This window comes from Hemiscyllium ocellatum, chromosome 23 (genome assembly GCF_020745735.1).
Source record: "Hemiscyllium ocellatum isolate sHemOce1 chromosome 23, sHemOce1.pat.X.cur, whole genome shotgun sequence".
NCBI classification, from domain to species: domain Eukaryota; kingdom Metazoa; phylum Chordata; class Chondrichthyes; order Orectolobiformes; family Hemiscylliidae; genus Hemiscyllium; species Hemiscyllium ocellatum.
Genome location: NC_083423.1, coordinates 54,489,701 through 54,512,121, shown reverse-complemented (window position 1 = coordinate 54,512,121; position 22,421 = coordinate 54,489,701). Strand labels below are relative to the sequence as shown.

At 45.6% G+C, this 22,421-nt stretch overlaps 1 protein-coding gene across 2 annotated transcripts in view; it reads left to right on the top strand.

Moving 5' to 3' along the window:
- Positions 1 to 22,421, top strand: part of itpr2 (inositol 1,4,5-trisphosphate receptor, type 2) — a 266,776-nt gene that overhangs the window by 38,836 nt on the left and 205,519 nt on the right. For both annotated transcript variants that reach the window (XM_060843021.1, XM_060843020.1), the window contains exon 2: positions 11,595 to 11,665. In XM_060843021.1, coding sequence (XP_060699004.1) covers positions 11,595 to 11,665 — 71 coding nt within the window. The remainder of the gene's footprint in view (positions 1 to 11,594; positions 11,666 to 22,421) is intronic.

The window sequence follows — 22,421 nt, the reverse complement described above, 5'->3', positions numbered from 1 at the left end:
ACAGAGGTCTTAGTGGGAGTGTCTGGACCAGCTGTTACCTCTGGATGAGCTGACCAAAACCATCGTGTTCTTAGACCAGAATAAAGCAAAGGCGTACCAGCCGAGTCGTGCTCAGCTCTGTGGGATTTGATTTGATTGGCCAGAATCTGCTGGAGGTGTGTGACAGCACGCTCCTGGCAGGTCACATGTCCGAATCCATGAGGAAAGGTACCATCACCCTCATCTACAAGCAGAAGGGGGAGAGGGAGGAAATCAGAAATTGGTGACCAATCTCACTCCTGAATGCAGACTGCAAAATCCTGTCTGAAGTCTTTGTCAACCTGATAAGGTCTGCCCTGGGATCAATGATTCACCCTGACCAGACCGGTGTGTAACTATACTGAGCAGGATGATCTCTGAGAGCCTCCCCCTTCTCAGGGATACGATGACCTCTGTGCAGGACAGGGGGGTGTGTGTCTGCATCATCATCCTGGATCAGGAGAAGTCTTTGACGGGATATCACACACCTACATGTGGGACGTACTCTCCAAAATGGGCTTTGGGAAGGGAAGGCCCAACTGGAACCGCCTGCTCTACACCAGCATCGTTAGTACAGTCTCAGTCAGTGAGTGGGAATCAGAAAGCTTCCCAATCAGATCCAGAATCAGGCAGGGCTGCCCACTCTCTCCTGCCTTTGTGTGTGTGTGTGTGTGTGTGTGTGTGTGTGTGTGTGTGTGTGTGTGTTGTATAGAGCCTTTTGCTGAGTCCCTCAGGAAGGGTGTGAGTCTGAGAGGGGTGACTAATCCAGGCAGTGGGGACCTGCAGGTCAAAGCCCCCCTGTACATGGACAATGTCAGCATTTTCTGCTCAGATCTGCTGTCAGTGCACAGACTCATGAGCATCTATGACCTGTTCAAACTAGCCTCAGGAGCCAAGGTAAATCAAGGCAGGAGTGAGGCCGCGTTCTTTAGGAGCTGGGCTGACCAATCCTTTATCCCCTTCACCGTCAGGACAGATTCCCTGAAGGTGCTGGGAATATGGTTTGGAGGGGCCGGGGTGTGTGCAAAAACGTGGGAGGAGCGCATTGCCAAGGTGAGGCAGAAAGTGCTTTTTTAGGAGCACCACTCCCTCTGCATTGTGGGTAAAAACCTGGTCATTGGGTGTGAGGCACTCTGTTTTACGTGGCGCAGGTCTGGCCAATTCCCTGAACCTGAGCCATCTTCCACTTCACCTGGAGGTCTAAGGTGGACCATGTCCACAGGGACACCATGTACAAGGAGAGAAGAACGTACTCAATGTCACCCTCACCCTGATGGCCACCTTTGTGTGCGGCTGCACCAAGCTGTGTGTAGACCCTGGGTACGCAAACACCAAATGTCACTATGTACTGTGATTCTCCCTCTCCCTGGTGTTGCGAGGGATGGGTCTGGCCTCACTGCTGTGGAATGCTCAACATTGTTGGACTGTTCCGTATCACCTGTCCTTCACGGAGAAATTTGCAAAGAGACCACAAGTCCATCAGGAAGTGGTCAGCACATAGCGTCCTTGAGACTTTGCGGGAAAAGGAGAGGGTTGTTCCCGGAGCAGGCTGTCAAAGTCATTTGGCAGAATGTTTCATCGCCAAAACTTGCTAACAGGCACCAAGATATTGGTCGGCTTGTGGTGGAAGGGGCTGCAACTGTCAGATCCTTCAGGTACACCCGGTCGGTGTGTGGCACTGCATGCTGCTCTCGAAGTGGCTGTGGACAGTGGTTGGGGAGGTGTGGAATGTAGGGACTGTCACAGACCTCCTTCTGGAATGTTCCTCTTTAAGGGAAGTCTGGAGAGAGAATGTGTGGTTTCTGTGATGCGGGACTCTGCGCTCTGTGGCCTGCTCCCTGGGGGACACACCGAGACAAACATCAACTGCACCTGGAGAACCATCAACTTGGTGAAAGGCACTCTTTGGTCTGTTGACCTTCCAGAGCAAGGAGTTGACTCTGACCGAGTGTTGCAGACTGGCACATTCCAAGGTCCAGGACCACGTGCTGAGGGATGCACTGAAGCTTAGAGCAGCTGTTGCCAGGGAATAGTGGGGGACGACCACTGTCTGAGGTGTTCCTGTTGAAGGCAAATGAGGGTCCGTTCAATTAATGGACCCTCTTAGTGCCTCAAACGTATGTGAATATTGTATTTGTAAAAGAGGCCTTTGGCTTTTTTTTGCTTAGAGTCAAAGTCAAATGTTTTGTTTATTTACTTGATACACAACTGTAAAGAACCGAACAGCTTTTGTGATAATGTACATATAAAGAGATTTTTTTATCAATAAAATATATTTTTGAAATTAAAATAAATCAGCAATTCCCCACACGCTGTGATAGAGAAAACCGTGCGTTTTAATTCATCTGTGTGGATGTGTTACTACACAACTCTTGGACATGTAGGACTTTGAGTTATAGAGATCTACAGTACGGAAACAGATCCTTCAGTCTAACTCAACCATGCTGACCACAATTCCAAAATTAATCTAGTCCCATTTGCCAGCATTTGGCCCATGTTCCTCTAAACCCTCCCAGTTCATGTAGTCATCCAGATGCCTGTTAAATGTTGTAATTGTACCAGCCTCCACCACTTCCTCTAGCAGCTCATTTCCATATATGCACCACCCTCTGTATGAAAATAGCTCCCTCTCAGGTCCCTTCTATATCTTTCCCCTCTCATCTTAAACCTCCGCCCTCCCAGAAAAACACATTGGATATTCAGGCAGAAAGTGAGGGCTGCAGATGCAGGAGATCAGAGTCGAGAGTGTGGTGCTGGAAAAGCACAGCAGGTCAGGCAGCATCCGAGGAGCAGGAGAATAGAAGTTTCGAGATAAGCTCTTCATCTTATGCTCAAAGACACTATCCTTGAAATGTCAATTCTCTGCTCCTTGGATGCTGCCTGACCAACTGTGCTTTTCCAGCACCACATTCTTTGACCTTGGCTATTCATTCTATCCGTGCCCCTCATGATTTTGTAAATCTCTATACGGTCAGCCTCCAACGCTTGAAGCTTCTGCTCAAGAGGTTCATAGAAACAGAGTTTTCTTTAAGTTTAATTAGATGCTCAATTAATTGTTCAGTTTTGTTGCCTAATGGTATTAATGGATGTTATCTATTTACATATGCACACAGAGAGGAGGAGTGTGATCACTGTGGGAAGGCTGACACTTTCAAAGTCAGTAAACTCAGGAATGTTAGTTAATTAAAATCTGAAAATGCTCTGGGTTTTGGGATTATTCCAACGGCAGGGAACCCAGAGGATTGCTCTGCCAAATTCCCTGTAAATGGTGAAATTGCGAGTGGCATAAATAAGGTAAATAGCAAAGGCCTTTTCCCTGAGGTGGGGGGAGTTCAAAACTAGGGGGGGACATCTTTTCAACATGAGAGGAGGAATATTTCACAAGGACATGAGGGACACCTTTTTACACAGACAGTGGTTTGTGTGTGGAATGAACTGCCAGAGGAAGTGATGGATGCAGGTACATTTACCACTTTTAAAAGACATTTGGATAAGTACATGAATATGCAAGATGTGGGCCAAACACAGGCAGGTGGGACAAGTTCAGTTTGGGAACATGATCAGCATGGACTGGTTGGACTGAGAGGTCTGTTTCCATGCTGTATAACTCTATGGTGATATCCTTGGTTATTTTAGTATAGTCGATTCAGCTATAATGCGCATTTCTTCAATGTGAATAGTCTATAATGCGATTGAAGAATTTAGACCATTATTTGTAGAAAGTGAATCTCTCTTACCTGTATTGGCTATCTCTCCATTCTGGTCCCATTAGTTTAAATGAATCTGCTATTACCTGATTTTCTTATAATGTGGGATCACATGAGAGCAGAACTATTGCGATATATCAGAGCTGACTGTACAGGCCGAATGAGAAGATTGTGTTGGTCTTCATTCCCTGCAGTTCTGATGCAATTCTAGAGTCATTCTGGAGGAGCCTGGGTATCCATGGCAGCAGGGCAGAGGCTTGTCCCTTGGATCTTGAGGTTGCTGCAGTGATAATGTGGCCAAGACCATGTTTATTGCTTCTCTGAATGTGCTCTGGAACAAGGCTGTTTGATGTTTTAGAGTCACCAGCCACATGACAAATTGGGGATGCAGATGTGGTTAACTTTCTTCCTAATTATTCAGTAAATAATGAGTAATGGAAACCATTGTTGCTCGCGCAATCCCTACCTCATTCACAGAAGTACCTTCATTGAACATGAGCCTGTTTTGACCTCAGTGGTAAATACAGGGGAGATACGGAGTGTGTACGGTGACTGTGTAGTGCCAGCCTCACTTCCCTCGTCTCTAAAAGGTGAGAGCAATTCTCCCTCTTACATGCACCAACCTCCCCGTGAAGCTCCTGTCTGGGTTCCAGCCAGTTAGCCCCTTTTAAATGACCACACGTGCACGGCCATATGTCAAGCCAGTAAAGGGACCAGACACTCCCAAACAATAGTGGAAGGTGTGTCAGGCAGGGCAGGTCTACTCAGTAAATATTCACATTTACCTATATTGTGGGTGAAGTGTAAAATTCCTGCATATAAAGATGTATAGCCCGGAAACAGACCCTTCAGTCCAACTCATTCATGCTGACCCTTATCCAACATGAATGTATTCCCATTTGCCGGCATTTGGCTCATATCCCTCCCACGCCCCCGTCCTGTTGCTGTGTTAATGTTGTAATTGTACCAGCCTCCACTTCCCCTGGCACGTTGAAATGGTGTCATTGTAGCCTCACCTAAAGATTTAAAATGCTGTTTTGTGGGCTGCTTGTGTCAAAGCAACGTCTGTGCTTATTGCCTGACCCTGACTGCCCTTGAGCTGAGTAGCTTGCTCGGCCCATTCCAGAGGGGACTTAAGAGTCAGACATGTTGCTGTGGAGACACATGGAGGCCAGACTGAGTGACTAGGGCAGATTTCCTTCCCCGAAGGGTATTAGTGAGACACACGTTTAATTTCACTCAGTTGAGGATAGGCCTCTGGATGACTAGTCCAATAATACCATTCTCCCCTCCATTTCTAACAAATGACATTGGTTACTCCACAAGCTACTGAGTTCAGTGCAGTCTAGCCTGGAGTTGCTGAACGTTTGATCCCAGTAATTTAAACTGTGCTGGCCTTGAACATTATCGCCACAGTGTACAATGATCGGTACTTTAGAGGTGTTCTGTGGCTAGGTAGTAACTCGGCTCTGAGTGCAGATAACAGGTTGAAAGGAAGGTTATGTGCTTTTTCTGATTGATTTCCAAGAACAAGCAACCTTTGTCAGTTTCAACGAGCCAACTTCTTACACTGACAGGCTTCAAGGGTACTAAGCGACATAACATTCTGGCAATCTCCTGCTCAGAGCAAATCCCTTCCATTCATTCAACAGGGAGGACAGAAATGTTTTAATATGAACAATGATGGCCAGCTATTTGGGTCCTAACCCTGTCCAATTAGGTGTCTCCATACAAACCATTCTTGTCTCTGCTGAAACCATGTGATCTCCTGGGGGGTGGGGGGGAATCGAAGATAAGCAAATGGGCTGAAAGTACCTGGGAATTCCTCCAAGCAATTCATTTAATAACGATGGCCCTGTATTTCCCGAAGGGATCTCTGTACCGAACAGCTCCTGCTTTTAGGAATCCAGTGGGTCACCACATGAGCCAGCAGCTGGTTGTAGAGGATCACTGCTCTCCAGGAAAAAGGAACTAGGTCCTGGTGTTGAAACGAGATCCAATCCACAGCACGGTGGCACAGTGGTTAGCACTGCTGCCTCTCAGCGCCAGAGATCCGAGTTCAATTCCCGCCTCAGGCTACTGACTGTGTGGAGTTTGCACATTCTCCCCGTGTCTGCGTGGGTTTCCTCTGGGTGCTCCGGTTTCCTCCCACAGTCCAAAGATGTACGGGTTAGTTGAATTGGCCATGCTAAATTGCCCGTAGTGTTAGGTGCAGGGGTAAATGTAGGGGAATGGGTCTGGGTGGGTGCGCTTCGGCGGGTCGGTGTGGACTTGTTGGGCCGAAGGGCCTGTTTCCACACTCTAAGTAATCTAATCTAGTCTAATCTAAAATAGTCATTCTGGTCCGTCGATTTTTTTTTAATCCCCCTACAGGTCTCACAACCGTTCAGCCACGTAGATTACCCACAATGGTTACTGTGCAATAAACAGGGGGGGCAAAGACCTCGTGGTATTATTGCTAGACTGTTAACCCAGAGACCTAGGTGATGTTCCGGGGACCCGGGGTCAAATCCTGCCACAGCAGATGGTGGAATTTGAATTCAATAAAAACGTGGAATTAAGAGTCTAATGATGACCATTGCCAATTGTCAGGAGAATATCATCCTTTAGGGAAGGAAACAGCTATTCCTACCTGGTCTGGCCTACATGTGACTCCAGACCTACAGCAATGTGGTTGTCTCTTAACTGCCCTCTGGGCGATTAGGGATGGACAGAAGATGCTGGCCTAGCTGCTGCTAATCTTTCATCGATGTACAACCACACCATCTCTGAGAGTTTTATTCTTGAGTTCATCTGGCTGTGTAAACAGAAAGGCTTCCCAGATATCACTGACACCCCGACATGATAACCATCTGAAATTAGCAAGCAAAGCAAGCACGAGTCTCTTTACTGAGCTGGGCCCATGTCACTCTATGACACTGAATCTTGGAATCAGAGAATTGGTATGGTGCAGAAGGAGGCCATTTGGTCCATCAAATCGGTACCAGTCTATCCCCTAGTGCCAATGTCCTACCTTTTTCCCCCTATTGCTGGACGCCATTTTTATTTAAATAACAATCCAATGCCCCATTGGAGCTTGCCTCCACCACATTTCCAATCGGCCCATTCCAAACCCCGAACACTCCGAGTGTAAGAGGTTGCCTTCGTTTGTGTATCATATCATGCCTTTTTGGTCTTTTTTCCTTTTACCAGGGGAAGCAGTTTTGCCCTAGCTACTCTATCCAGCCCACCCTCAACTTTGAAAATCTCTATCAAGTCTCCTCCCCGTCTTTTTCTCTCTCCGTGATAACGGTCTGAACTACTTCAGTCTTGCCTCATCACAGGAGTTTCTCATTCCTGGAACCATTCTGGTAAATGTCTCCGGTGCATTCACATCCTCCCTATAGTATGGCACCTAGAAATCTACACAGTGTTCCAGCTGATGTATACCTAGTATCTTACACAAGTTCAACATCACCTTGCTCTTTTACTCTATGCCCCTATTAATAAACACTGTGTATGTTTTGGTATCTGATCTCGCCATCTGTCCTGTCACCTTCAATGATCCGTGGGCACATACCCCCAGCCCTCTCTGCTCATGCAGCCTCCTTTAGAATTGTATCACCTCACACTTCTCTGCATTGAACTTCACCTGCCACTTATCCACTGACTCCACGAACTTGTCTACGTCCTTTCAGAAGTTCCACGCAGTGTCTTCCTCACAGTTTACAATTCTGTCAAGTTTTGTGTGGCATGTCTATGACCTTAAACCTCTCGATAGGTGTACCCCTCAGCTGCACTGTGAGAGCTTTGAAAGTAGCTATAAGCCGATTGAAAAAGGGTGGGTGGAAGAGGCCACTGGGGGAGGTGTGAGGTGAAGATGGGTGAGTCTGGGAGAGGGGTGAGGTGGGAGTGGGTGAGTCTTTCGGAGGATGGGGTAATGTCCCTTTGACTAATCAAAACTGACCCAATAATCCAAACTGATTCTGATAAGACAGACATGCAAATCTACTTGCTGCTTTTTAAGACCAGTATGGTTTTTGAGATGCATTTTACATGCATTACTTTAAAAGCCACATCACGGTTGACGATGTGTTTTTTAATGGAGTAGTTCTCATTGTCTGTGTGACCTGGTTGGATGGGAATGATTAGGCAGATGGTGTTCTGGCTGAGTTAACCTGAATTTCAGATGTGAGCACTGCGTGGCAGTGTAATGAGTTTCACATTGAACACAATCAGAAATTCCTTTCCAATCTGAAACTCGTTCAGAACGCTGGACAAAGTGAAGGCCTGAGAGCCTTAAGTTCTGTGAGTTGACTCTGGTTGTTCACACTCGCACACACTGCAGTGAGGACTGTAGATGCTGGAGATTAGAGTTGAGATTGTGGTGCTGGAAAAGCATCGCAGGTCAGACAGCATCCAAGGAGCAGGAGAGTCAACGTTTTGGGCAAAAGTCCTTCAGGAATTCCTGATTCCAGGCTTTTGCCCGAAATGTCAATTCTCCTGCTTCTCGTGCTGCTGCCTGACCTGGAGTGCTATTTCAGCACCACACTCTGGACTCTGCCCATTCTGTTGTCTTAGTGAAATTGAAATATCCTGTTAATGTGGATCAAGCAGAGTTTCTGAAATTGAAGACTTATCTGATATGCTTTTTTCTGTCCAATCAAGGCATGGATCCAAAGTGTGAGATACCAGTGAAGAATACAACAGTGACAATTATTGGAAACTAAACTTAGATTTTTAACAATTCAGTCTTTACACATTCTGTAAGAATAATCTCGATGGACACTGGAACTCTCTCTGTGGTGCTGGTTTTATTTGTTGTTGGGAAGTAGGTGCCACTGGCTAGGCTAGCATTTATTGCCTGTTCCTATTTATCCTTGCTTAACCATTACAGAGGCAGTCCAGAGTTGCTGTGGGTCTGGAGTCACATCTCTGGCCAGACCCAGGAAGAATGGCAGATTTCACTCTCTGCGGGGATTTTGAATTAGATGGGTTTTTAATCAAATTCAATGGTCTCCGTTACTGAGACTGGCTTTCAGACCTGGAATTTTAGCGTTGGATTGAATTTAAATTTGAAGAGTGATCATGGTGGGACTTACACTGGTGCTATTAGCTCGGGTTGCTGGATTATTAGTTAGTGATGTAACCCTGGTTGTCATCTTCGTTATACTCCATGAGCCAGAGTTTAGGAAAGCACAGATACATCAGATGGGATTATGTTATTATCGCTGAAAATGTGTTGCTGGTCAAAGCACAGCAGGCCAGGCAGCATCTCAGGAATAAGGAATTCGACGTTTCGAGCATAAGCCCTTCATCAGGAATGAGAGAGAGTAGCCAAGCAGGCGAAGATAAAAGGTAGGGAGGAGGAACTTGGGGGAGGGGCGATGGAGGTGGGATAGGTGGAAGGCAGAGGAGATGACCTGGGGGGTGCAGTGAGAGAGAGACTCACTGAAATCCTTGTAGAGGGAGGAAGAGAGCTTCTTCAAGGAAGGCATCCTTGCAAGAGGATTCGCAGTAGGTTAAAATCTTCGAGTAAAAAATGAGGTCTGCAGATGCTGGAGATCACAGCTGTTGCAAGAGGATTCGCAGTAGGTTAAAATCTTCGAGTAAAAAATGAGGTCTGCAGATGCTGGAGATCACAGCTGTGCAAGAGGATTCGCAGAGGATAACTTATGTTATTATCGCCCAGAATACATGAACATCAACTAGCCACAAAACTCACTGGTATCCTTACATGAGGAAGGACACCAATTTGACAGGGACAACATATCCATCCTAGGACCAAGCTAAACAGAGACACGCAGGAGAATTCCTAGAAGCATGGCATTCCAACCAGAACTCTATCAACAAACGCATCGAGTTAGACTCCATCTACCACTCTCTGAGAAAAAGAACAGGAAATGACATCACCAACCCAAAGAAACCCAAACCTATAAATAGAAAGTAGGAATCATCAGCAGTGCTTTGCCCAGAGGCCCACTGAAGATGTTAACTAGTATAGTGATGGAACGCCTAGAAATGAACCTTCCAGCTCAGTGAGCAAACCTACATCCAGAACCTCAACCTGAGCTACAAATCTTAAAACCTGCTATCGCCCACTTGATCTCTGAGATTGAGGAAATTTGATGAGCCTGGGTATCAAGGTGGATGCTGGTAGGATGAGGATCAGCCCCGAATGGATTAGCAGCCCCAATTGGCTGAATGGCCTAATTTTGTTTCCCTGAAATGTCCGAATCCAGCAGGGGCAGTGCTGGAGAGCGAATCCCGATGGAATAGCCAGCAATCGTTAGAGACAGGATAACCCTGGTTTGTGTTCCTGAGGAGTGTGCACAGAAATAACACAGTAACTCACTTGAAAAGTTTCAATTATTGCAGTACTAAATTCTTTTCAAAGTAAAAGGATTTCTGGTGATCAATGCAAGGTACAAAGTCAAATTCCAGCGATCAGAGGATTCAGGAATTTAGGAGAAAAAGCTGCATAAGGGATTGTGTAGATTCAGGATTGAAAGATTCCTGTCCTAAAGGAAACACTAATTTTAAAGACTTTTATTTTCCTCCAGATTTTAAACTGTTGCCATGAGGTTGGTAAAGTTGTAATGTGATGTGTTTAAGTATTATCCCACTTGGCAGGACTGAGATGGAATCTTACAGCATGCAAATAGACCCTTCATAGAATCCTTACAGTGTGGAAATCGCCCGTTTGGCCTATTGAGTCCACACCAACCCTCTGAAGAGCATCCCACCCAGACCCACTCCCATATCCTATCCCTGTAACCCTGCATTTCCCATACACAACCCACCTGACCTGCACATCTTTGGACTGTGGGAGAAGACCGGAGGAAACCGACACAGACGCAGGGAGACTGTGCAATCTTGGGATGGCATGGTGGCTCAGTGGTTAGCACTGCTGCCTCACAGTGCCAAGGACCTGGGTTTGATTCCCACCTGGGGGGTGTGTGTGTGTGGAGTTTGCACATTTTCCCTGTGTCTGTGTGGGTTTCCTCTAGGTGCTCCTGTTTCCTCTCATTGCCAAAAATGGGCAGGTTGGGTGAAATGGCCATGTTAAGTTGCCCATAATGTTCAGGGATGTAGAGGTTAGGTACACTAGTCAAGGGTAAGTACAGGGTAGGGGAATGAGTCTAAATGGGTTACTCTTTTGGAGGGTTGACGTGGACTTGTTGGGTCGAAGGGCCTGTTTCCACACTGGAGGGATTCTAATTCTAATTCAGACTCTACACAGACAGTTGCTCGAGGCTGGAATCGAACTCTGATCCCTGGTGCATGTGAGATAGCAGTGCTAACCACTAAGCCACCGTGCCGCCCTTCAGGTTTTCCAAACTGAACTAATCCCATTTGCCTGCACTTGGCCCATATCCCTCTCAACCTTGCTTATCCATATACCCGTCCAAATGTCTTTTAAATGTTGCAATTGTACCAGCCTCCAACGCTTCCTCTGGCAGCTCATTCCGTACACGCACCACCCTCTGCGTGAAAAAGTTGCCCCTTAGGTCCCTATTAAATCTTTCCCCTCTCCCCTTAAACCTGTGCCCTCTAGTTTTGAACTCCCTTATTCTAGGGAAAAGATCACTGCTGTTTACTTTATCCCTGCCTCGTATGACCTTATGAATCTCTATAGTGGTTACCTCATGTAACAAGTTAATCCCTGCTTTAACAATTGCATAGGAGGATGCCCTATCAATATTGCGTTGTAATCCATTATCAGTCCATCCAACTACTCGATTATGAAAGCATTTAATATTTTAAAATTGTATTTGAATACACTTTGCTGTCTGCTGGAAGCAAATGTTTGTCACAGTCCAGCTATTGTGTGTTTTTCTTTGTCCCCTGCTGTGGTGTGTCAGCAAACAGAACTGCTTTCTCTTCCAGGCTGGTGGATGACAGATGTGTGGTTCAACCAGAAGCAGGCGATCTGGCCAATCCGCCAAAGAAATTCCGAGGTACGTTCACTGGGGCAACTGGATTCTGTTCCACTGTAAACATATTTCCACATGCAGGAATTATACATCTCCCCCTGTTATATACTAAGTTAAAAATCTCAACACCAGGTTATAGTCCAACAGGTTTAATTGGAAGCACACTAGCTTTCGGAGCGTCACTCCTTCATCAGGTGATTGTCACCTGATCACCTGATGAAGGAGCATCGCTCCGAAAGCTAGTGTGCTTCCAATTAAACCTGTTGGACTATAACCTGGTGTTGTGTGATTTTTAACTTTGTACACCCCAGTCCAACACCGGCACCTCCAAATCATGTTATATACCAGGCTTTTAAAGTATGAATAGAAGACTACTTCTCATTTAATGGGTTTTTGTCTTTTTTTTTATTGCTGCAACACTCCAGTTGGAAGACATCACTGTCTTAATGAATTATATAATGATTCTGAATACCATTCAGAATAAAGACCATTCTGAAGTTACAGGTCACCGTGTAACATAGAACATTACAGCGCAGTTCAGGCCCTTCGGCCCTCGATGTTGCACCGACCTGTGGAACCAATTTGAAACCCATCTAATCTGCGCTGTTCCATTTTCATCTTTGTTTATCCAATGACCGTTTAAATGCCCTTTAAAATTGATGAGTCTACTCCTGTTGCAGTGTCTGATGTGGGTTTCTTGACAGATGTGGGTGGTTCTGGGAAGGCCAGGTTTATAGGCTGTCCTTTGCCCTAGGAGCAGTAAGCATCATGACCAAAGTGTGAGGAGAACTCCACTGTAGAGCTTGACAAGGCAGAGGTGACCAGTTCCATAGCAGTAGAGGTGTAAGGACATGCAACGTCAAAGTCCTGAAACTCCCTCCCTCACAGCTCCTCTTGCACTTTACTGAATGATGAAGGGCTTATGCCTAAAATGTTGACTCTCCTGCTGCTCGGATGCTGCCTGACCGGCTGTGCTTTCCCAGTGCCAGACTCTTTGACCCCAATGAATGCGATAGCTCACCACCACCTTCTCCCAGGGTAACTAGGGATGGACAATTAAAGCTGGCTCAGTCAATGATATCCACATCCTGTGAGCAAAAAGGAAATAAAATGGATCAATCCTCTTACCTCTAACTCAGAGGTCCATAGGCTCAAGTCCTATTACAGAGGCGAGTGTGTATTCGAGGTTGCCATGTTAGGAAAATAGTATTTGTTACAGACCAGACTGTCCCTAATGTCTACATATATATTTTAAAAGCAAGTATAACAGGCTGTGTTCCAGCTATGATTTGATTGGTCCACCGCTAAGCCTTAATCATACCACACTCTCTTCTTTTCGTTGTATTTGGAATTGGAGACCACACGTTGTGTGTCAAAGCTTGTGGGTGACACTAAGGTGAGTGGCTGAGCAAAGTGTGCAGAGGACTGTGAAACTTGGGCAAAGGTCTGGCAGATGGAGTACAATGTTGGTACATGTGAAGTCATCCATTTTGGTAGGCATAATAGTAAAAAGGACTTTTATTTGAACAATAAAATAATTCCAGAACACTGCTGTGCAGAGGGATCTGGGTGTCCTTGTGCATGAATCAGAGAGGTTGGTCTGCAGGTACAACAGGTAAATGGAATTGTGCCCTTCATTGCTAAAGGGTTGAGTTTAAAAGCAGGGAGGTTATGTTGCAGCTGTACAGGGTACTGGTGAGGCCACACATAGAACATTACAACGCAATACAGGCCCTTCCATCCTCGATGTTGCGCTGCCTGTGAAACCAATTTGAAGCCCATCCAACCTACACTATTCCATTCTCGTCCATATGTCTATCCAGTGACCATTTAAATGCCCTTAAAGTTGGCAATTCTACTCCTGTTGCAGGCGGTGTGTCCCATGCTCCTGCTATCTGAGTAAAGAAACTACCTCTGACATCTGTCCTATATCAATCACCCCTCAATTTAAAGCTATTTCCCCTTGTGCTAGCCATCACCATCCAAGGAAAAAAGGCTCTCCCTGTCCACCCTATCTAATCCTCTGATTATCTTATATGTCTCAATTAAGTCACCTCTTAATCTTATTCTCTCCAACGAAACAGCCTCAAGTCCCTCAGCCTTTCCTCGTAAGACCTTCCCTCCATACCAGGCAACATCCTAGTAAATCTCCTCTGAACCCTTTCCAAAGTTTCCACACCCTTCCCATAATGCAGTGACCAGAACCGAATGCGTTACTCCAAGTGCGGCCGCACCAGAATTTTGAAAAGCTGCAGCATGACCTCCTGGTTCCGAAACTCAATTTCTCTACTAATAAAAGCTAACCTACTGTGTGTCTCCTTAACAACCCTATCAACCTGGGTGGCAACTTTCAGGGATCTAAGTACATGGACACTGAGGTCTCTCTGCTCATCTACGCTACCAAGAATCTTTCCATTAGCCCAGTACTCTGTATTCCTGTTACTCCTTCCAAAGTGAATCACCTCACACACTTTTCTGCATTAAACTCCATTTGCCACCTCTCAGCCCAGCTCTGCAGCTTCTCCATGTCCCTCTGAAACTTACAATATCCTTCGGCACTATCCACAACTCCACCGACCTTAGTGTCATCCACAAATCTACTGACTCATCCTTATAAAAATGATAAACAGCAGTGGCCCCAAAACAGATCCTTGCGGTACCCCACTAGTAACTGAACTCCAGCATGAACGCTTCCCATCAACCACCACCCTCTGTCTTCTTTCAGCTAGCCAATTAGTGATCCAAGCCACAAAACCACTGTCAATCCCAAGTCTCCATATTTTGTGCAATAGCCTTCAAAGTAGTCCCTTCCAAGTCTTTCAGTCCTGGTGTTCTACAACCTCAGAAGGTTGGGGAGAGAGCTGGCTTGATTGCAAGCTTTCCAAGTCTGAGCCCCACTGCTCTCTTCTCTCTCTGGTAAGATTGTTGTTTTAAAACCAATCCCAAAACTGTTGCTGAGCAGGTTTTAACCCGAGGATACCTCGTGCTAGCTGGTCTCTCACAAGTATCAAGTCCAGCGGCTCCAGAAGTTGCATGCTTTAGTGTAACCACTGAGTGAACACCACACAGTTGCAAATGTAATGTTGTGTTGTAGAACGTTAGCTAGGTCATTCTCTGCAACACTGCAATCCAAAAAGTGAAAATTTTCCCAATAAACCGTACGTACGGCACCCAGCGAGTGTGGAGGGAATGGTTTCTTTGGGATGCTGAAAGGGGAGATGTGGCTTCCTGCTGGCCATTTTTTTTTTTTGGGGGGTGTGGTGGGAGTGGGGAACAGATGTAGGTAATGATTAAAGGCTGGAGTTGGGAAGTTTGTGGGGAACCTTTCACTGTGGTTCTGGAGGGGATGGAGAGTGTATGAGATGGATCAGATATTATTGAATGGCTCTGTTAATGAAATTGGGGCAGAACCTTGAGGTGAGGAAGAAAGAGGGTAGAACGGAAGAGCTGTACGATCAGAATATGTGAGACAGTGACACTGGAAGAATGTAAGGCTGTCATTACTGGGCGTAGAGGGAGAGTAAGTGTACTCAGAATGGATATCAGGGGAGGAGATGACCAAATGGTATTACCACAAGACTATTCATCCAGAGACTGGGTAAAGTTCTGTGAACCCGAGTTTAAATCTCGCTACAGGAGTGGGGTGAATCTGCCTTCATTACAAATCTGGTATTAAGAGTCTGCTGATGACCATGAAACCATTGTTGATTATTGTAAAAAAACCATCTGGTTCTCTAATGTCCTTTGGGAAAGGAAATCTGCCATCCTTACCTGGCCTGGCCTACATGTGACCCACAGCAATGTGGTTAGCACTTGCTAACTTGGGCAAACAGCAAGAAATACTTGATGCACTTGCCAAGTAAAACTCTGAAGTGACAAGACATACACAGCAGACACTGTGCAAACACTGCAGCCAGGTATGAATGACATTAACTAATGTAAAAGGCAACAGGTATACCTTCAACAATTTATCTATTCCCAACAAAGGAGAGCCCACACAAGAAAGGCACTGGGTCCAGCTACACACAGAAACCAACAGGAATGTGCCATCTACTCAAACTATAAGGAGAATCTCCCTGATTGGTCAGAATTATAGAACTATAGAAAGTTCCAGAAAACCATTTTAAAAAGGTATAAAAACAGGGTTCAACTGCAGACCACTCTCTTGAATCTTCAGGGGCCTTAAGGGGCCAAATAGGATTAGAGATAGTATGCTTAGTATTAAAGGTTATGGTAACTCATTTCCCAATAAAATTGGGGCTATTTTACATTGGTCCTGACTTTCTTAGAATCCCTATGGTATGGAAACAGGCCCTTCGACCCAACAAGTTCACACAGACCCTTCAAAGACTATCCCATCCAAATCCATTCCCCAACATTTGCCCCTGACTAATGCACCTAACCGAGATATCCCTGAACACTAAGGGTAATTTAGCATGACTAATTCACCTAACCTGCACATCTTTGGATTGTGGGAGGAAACTGCAGACATGGGGAAAATGTGCAAACTCCTCACTGATAGTTGCCTGAGGCTGTAATCAAACCAGAGTCCCTAGTGCTGTGAGGCAGCAGTACTAACCACTGAGTCACCATGCTGCCTTCAACATGTGTTTGCAGGGATTTGACTGCTTTGGAATTGAGTGACATCTCGACTAATTCATTCGTAATGTTCTGATTGGAGTTGTCCAACATGTTTTAAGGAGGAACTAGAAACACTTAAATGCTCTTGTGAAATTAGGGAGGAACATGAAATGTTGGGCCTAGCCAGTGATACCCATATCCCATGAATTAATAATAATAATAAAAGTTCAGGAGCACATGTCCTATTTCCTGAAATAGAGACAGCTGAGTCAAGAGTAGGAGACTGAGATGCGAGTTGAGAAAATGTTGGGAATTTCAGCCCAGTTCAGGGCTAGAGCAGGAAGCAGTGCTATTACAGTTAGCGATGTACTGGAAGAAGTGGTGAAGGAGGGGGCTAGGTAGGAAAGCAATAAGGAGTGTGCCTCATCTCCCTCCAAAATGGAGACATAGCTCTGTCCATGTGATCACATTGGCACAGTTTGGAGGAAGTGGTTCAGTGGTGTTCAGCCAGAGGGGGGGCGCTGCTCCTGAATGGAGCCAGTCCCCGTGGAAGGAGGAGGGTCAGTGGCAGGGTGCCCTAATGGGAGCATGGCTGCGGAGGTGTTGGAGAATTGGCCATCCATGATGGAAAGGAGATGGTTGGGATGAAAAAAATTGAAAACTGTTCAAATGTCAGAGGGCACTGCAAAGTCTGTAGGTTGGAAGAGGATGAACACTGGGAGAAAAAGGTACTGTCAAGATTGAAAGAATTTAGTTCAGTGGGTGTGGGAATAGGTTAAACCACTGGGTCGACCAGGATGGTTCTGTTTTGTAGACTCGGGTGGAAGCAAAGGCACGCTGTGCTGAGCTGGAGATGGGTGAGGTTGGAGACCATTGCGGGAGGAGGGAGTGCATTCCGTGACAGTCTGGAAAGTTCAGCAAAAGTGTCGTGGGTCAGGAGCAGGCGGGGAAGGCTAGAGAGTTGCGTTAAGGTTGCTTCATCAAGCAACACCGGTCACTTTAGTATTAGGGTTTATTTTCACATTAGGGTTGGACCAGAGAAAAGAGAGTGCAGTTATCAGAAGATTGAATTGTAGGCAGTTACAGAATAGATGGTTAATTGTCAAAGAAACAATAGATAGGAGGTTTTGTGAATGGTGGTTCAATGATTAACAGTACTGCCTCACTGCGTCAGGGACCTGGCTTTGATTGCACCCTCTGGTGGCTGTGTGGAGTTAACACATTCTCCCCGTGTCTCCGTCAGTTTCCTCCGGGTGCTCCGATTTCTTCCCAAATCTAAAGATGTACAGGTTAGGTGGATTGGCCATATTAAATTGCCCATAGTGTTAGGTGAAGGGCTAAATGTAGGGGAATGGGACTGGGTGGGTTGCGCTTCGGCGGGTCGGTGTGGACTTGTTGGGCCGAAGGGCCTGTTTCCACACTAAGTAAGTAATCCAATAAATTGCCCCATAGTGTCCAGGGATTTGCAGGTAAGGTGGATTAGACATGGAAAATGCAGGATGGCAGGGATAGGGTAGGCATGTGGGTCTGGTAGGATGCTATTCAGAGGGTTGATGTGGACTTAATGGGCTGAATGGCGTCCTTCCACAATGTAGGGATTGTATGGATCTATAGAAAATAGATGCAGGAGTAGACCAAATAGCCCTCCGAGCTCGTGCCAGTGCACAATATAAACATGGCTAATCACACAATCTCAGTATGCCGTTCCCGCCCTCTCACCATATCCCTCGATACTTTAACTGCAAGGGTCACGTCCAGTTCCCTCTTGAATATTTCTAATGAACTGGCCCCAACAGCTTTAAGTTAGACAATTCCACAGGTTCACAGCTTTGAGTGAAGAAATACTTTTTCATGTCAGTCTTGAGTGGTTTCCCCCTTATTCTTAGACTGTGACCCCTAGTTCTAGACTTCCCCAACATCGGGAGCGTTTTTCCCATATCTTACCTGTCCAGACCCATCAGGATTTGGTATGTTGCTATGAGACCCCCACCTCATTCTCTTAAATTCCAATGAATACAAGCCCAGTCAATCCCGTCTCTCTTCATGTGTCAGTCCTGCCATCCAGGGAATCAGATCGGTGAACCTTTGCTGGTCTTCCTCAATAGCAAGAATGTCTTTCCTCAGCCTAGGAGACCCATACCGCACACAATACTCACCAAGGCCCTATATAACTGCGGCAAGACATCCTTACTCCCATACTCAAATCCTCTCATTACGCAGGCCAGCATGCCATTAGCTTTCTTCACTGTCCGCTACACCTGTATGTCAACCTTCAGTTCCACCCTGACACCCAGGTCTCGTTGCACCTCATCTTTTCCTATACTGCCACCATTCAGATAATAATCTGTTTTGCTGTTTTTGCGACCAAAGTGGATAACCTCACATAGGTCCATTTGCCACGTATTTGCCCACTCAGCCAGTCTGTCCAAGTCACCCCACAGCCTCTTAGCATCCTCCTCACAGCACACTCTGCCTTCTTTGCAAATTTGGATGACTCTATGAAATGGGTGGTGTGTCCCAAATATTTGATAAATGGAAGCAGCTGTGACACTGTGTGAAGGGAGAGGGGTACGACTGAGGAAGTCAATAAACTCTCTCCAAAAGCGAAAAGAAACGTGCTTTGATTTCAGTCTTTCCAATTAGCTTGGAATCTGTTAATAATAAACACCTGGCAAAGGGTGATGCTGGAAGGATAGTGTCAAAGTGAAGTGAAAATTCACAGGGACATGGCTACTCATGAATAGATGAGACTGTGCTGCACATCTGAAAGGGCGACCAAAGTTTAGTTTTGTCAAAACCTCTGGTGCACCGAATGATAAAGTGAAACTGAGGAACAAGTCAGCTTGGAGCTAGAGTGAGCTGATGCTGCAGAGGAGAGAGTTGAGATTGTTCGTGTGGCAGTGGATGAGTAAATTTAAGGATATGACAAGAATGGTATTTTATGAAATGGTGAATGTCCACGTGTTGCCAGTAATTGTGGGTGGGTCTGAAACACACGTGGTGGAATTTTAATATTCCCGAAGCAGACATTTGAGCCGGAGTCCGGTGCTGGTCACTGAGATGTTAACAGTGAGTGTTGTTAGAAAACTGAACAACACGAGAAGCAAAACGTAAAACCCTGAAGGTGACTATGATCAAAGAGACAAACTAAAATGTTGGAGGCAGGGGTATCCTCAAGATAGGCATTCCTGAAGAAAATTAACTGTGAATTATATACTGCCACAAAAACCAATTGCTACAGATGCTGGTAAGCTAAGCACAGTATTACAGAATATCCGCCATGCCATGATCTCACTTCCTCTAAGGGTTGTGGTCCAATGTCCATCTCTCTCACTTCTGTTGTGGCAATGCCAGTGCCTCTGTCATGTACTCTCTGTGTTTTCCCTCCCAATTTCCCACACTTCTGCCCTCATTCCTGACTTTTTCTGGCAGGGTTAGGGTTCCCCTTTGTCCTCAGTTTCCATCCCACAGCCTCCATGCTCAGTGGACCATTTTCCACCAACTCTTAACACAATGCCACCAGCAGGGTCACTTTCCCCTGCCCCTTTTGGCACTTGACTTGAGAGTTGTGAACGCAGCCCAGTCCATCATGCCAGTTGAACTTCCATTTATTGAATCCACCTATAGTTCCCACTGCCTTGGGAAAGCATCCAACACAATCAAAGACTCCTCTCAGCCTGGTCTTCCAAGCTGTCTTCCACTCTTCCATCAGGAAGAAGATGTAGAAATTTATATACACATACAAATAGATTCAAGAACAGCTTCTACCCTGTTTTTATTAGATTTCTGAATGGACCTCTTAAATTTTAAATTTAAATGTTGATCTCGCTCTCTGTGCACCTTCTGTGAAGACGTAACATTGTAACCTTAATGCACTTTATATGGTATAATATGCCTGTATTTCACATTAAAACAAAACTTGTTACTGTACATATCATAGAATCCCTACAGTATGGAAACAGGCCATTTGGCCCAACAAGTCCACACTGACCCGCCCAGACCCATTCCCCGACCCTATTACTCTATATTTACCCCTGACTAATGCATCTAACCTACACATTCCTGAACACTACGGGCAATTAACCTGCACATCGTTGGACTGTGGGAGGTAACCCACGCAGACACGGGGAGAATGTGCAAACTCCACACAGACAGTCACCTGAGGTAGGAATCGAACTTGGTACCCTGGCGCTGTGAGGCAGCAGTGCTAACCACTGAGCCACCGGGCCACCCATGTGACAATACTAAATCAAATCACTTGACGTGTTTCTCTGCAACACTCTGGACTGGTCTATCGTTATTGGTAAAACCTTCTCCCCTGTCTGTGTGAGTAAAAAATGAGGTCTGCAGATGCTGGAGATCACAGCTGAAAATGTGTTGCTGGTCAAAGCACAGCAGGCCAGGCAGCATCTCAGGAATAGGGAATTCGACGTTTCGAGCATAAGCCCTTCATCAGGAAATCATGAAGGGCTTATGCTCGAAACGTCGAATTCCCTATTCCTGAGATGCTGCCTGGCCTGCTGTGCTTTGACCAGCAACACATTTTCACCCCTGTCTGTGTGAGCCCAAGAGGTGGAACACCATGCTTTGTAACGTTCCATCCTGCTCATCATCCCACATCCCAGCTCCCCCCTCAGTGAAGCAGGGACTGCCTTGTATTTCTTTCAGAGTTGGCTTGGGCAATTACCTTGTTGAATCATCTGTGGCCAAGTACAACCGTGAGCCTTCATTCTCCACCCTGCTTCCATTCTCACCTTTCTGTTCCCCAGCTGCCTGGAATGTTTCAATGAAGCTCAACGTGACCAATTTGCAGCTTCTCAATGTAATGTTTTCCAACCATATCCAGCAGCACTGCTTTTACCGATAGCAGTTGCCTGTAATAATTTTGCTGTTGCCATTTGCTCCTCCTCATTAGCTCTCCCTTCTGCTTTGCACGATAACCCTGTGACCGACTCCCTCTCCTCTGCCTTCCACCTTGCCACAGACCTCTCTTCTCTTCACTCCCCCTCCCCCCACCCCCGGTGATTATTCCTGCCCTCGTTCTTTGCTTCCATTCTTGCTTAAATCTGTCCTATCTTGGCCCATTTTGAGTTCTGGTCAATATTAAACACTGCTTTACTGGTTAAATGGTATTTGGGCATGCACTTTTCACATCAAAGTTTTATTTCTATTTAAACTTCAGCAAAACTCATCACCCGTTCCCTGTGTTTATACACTCAGTAAAGTCCTTACCAATTATTGCTTAATTAATGTGAAACCATCACGTATGTCCTTCGTTCTTTTTAGTCTCTGACATCCCAGCCAGTTCCTACAGGATGAATCTTGTCAATAATCTGAACACTCTTTTTCTCCCCACAGTTATGGTCTAGCTTTCAGTACATTTTTTTGCCATTTTCTGTTTGTATTTTAACCTTCCAGAATCTGCAGGATTATGCCTTAGTTTCAATAGAGCGAATGGTCTGATTTGTTAGCCGTTTGTATTGCTGTATGTAGTTTCTACACTTAAAGCAATGACTACGTTTCACCTGCAGCACGCTACTGTTTATAAAGTAAGATGGCCAAAGTATGGCTGTGAAAAGCATGATCTAAAAGCAAATCCGTTTTTTAAAAACATAAGGTTTTTAAAAAAAATTCCTCTATCCAGCAGATTTGTGGAGCCCTGACATTGACTAAATACTAAGGTTTATGAATTTCAGCTTTGTAATGTTCCAGCCTGGAATGGGTCAAACTCCCAACCTTTTAGCACTCACTGTAGTGATTTTTAACCAGTGACGTGCTGGATTACCAACCATTTACTCGATTTTGGGCCCACGTTGTGGATTGAAAATCTCTTTACAGTTGATAGCGATTCCACATTGGTGCACGAGGGATTTCTATTGAGATTCTACACGTCGGTGTACTGGGGAGCAGGGTTTAAACTCTGGATCAGCTATTAAACAGTGCTTTGTCCTTGATATACTGATTACACAATTAGACTCATTGGCACGCAGCCTGGAGTTTGATTCTGCTAAAGACATGGCAGCAAGGCTGTGCCCTTGTATGTGTCGTTTGGCAAAACAGGTCAATTTATTTCCTTCAGTATGCTTTGCATTTTAATCAGGAGGTATGGAAACAATTGAGGGCTGTACCTCATGGGGCCTGACTGCTGCTGTGGCTGGGAGAGGCCTGTTGATTGGTGAGGCTGTGACAGAAGTAAAAT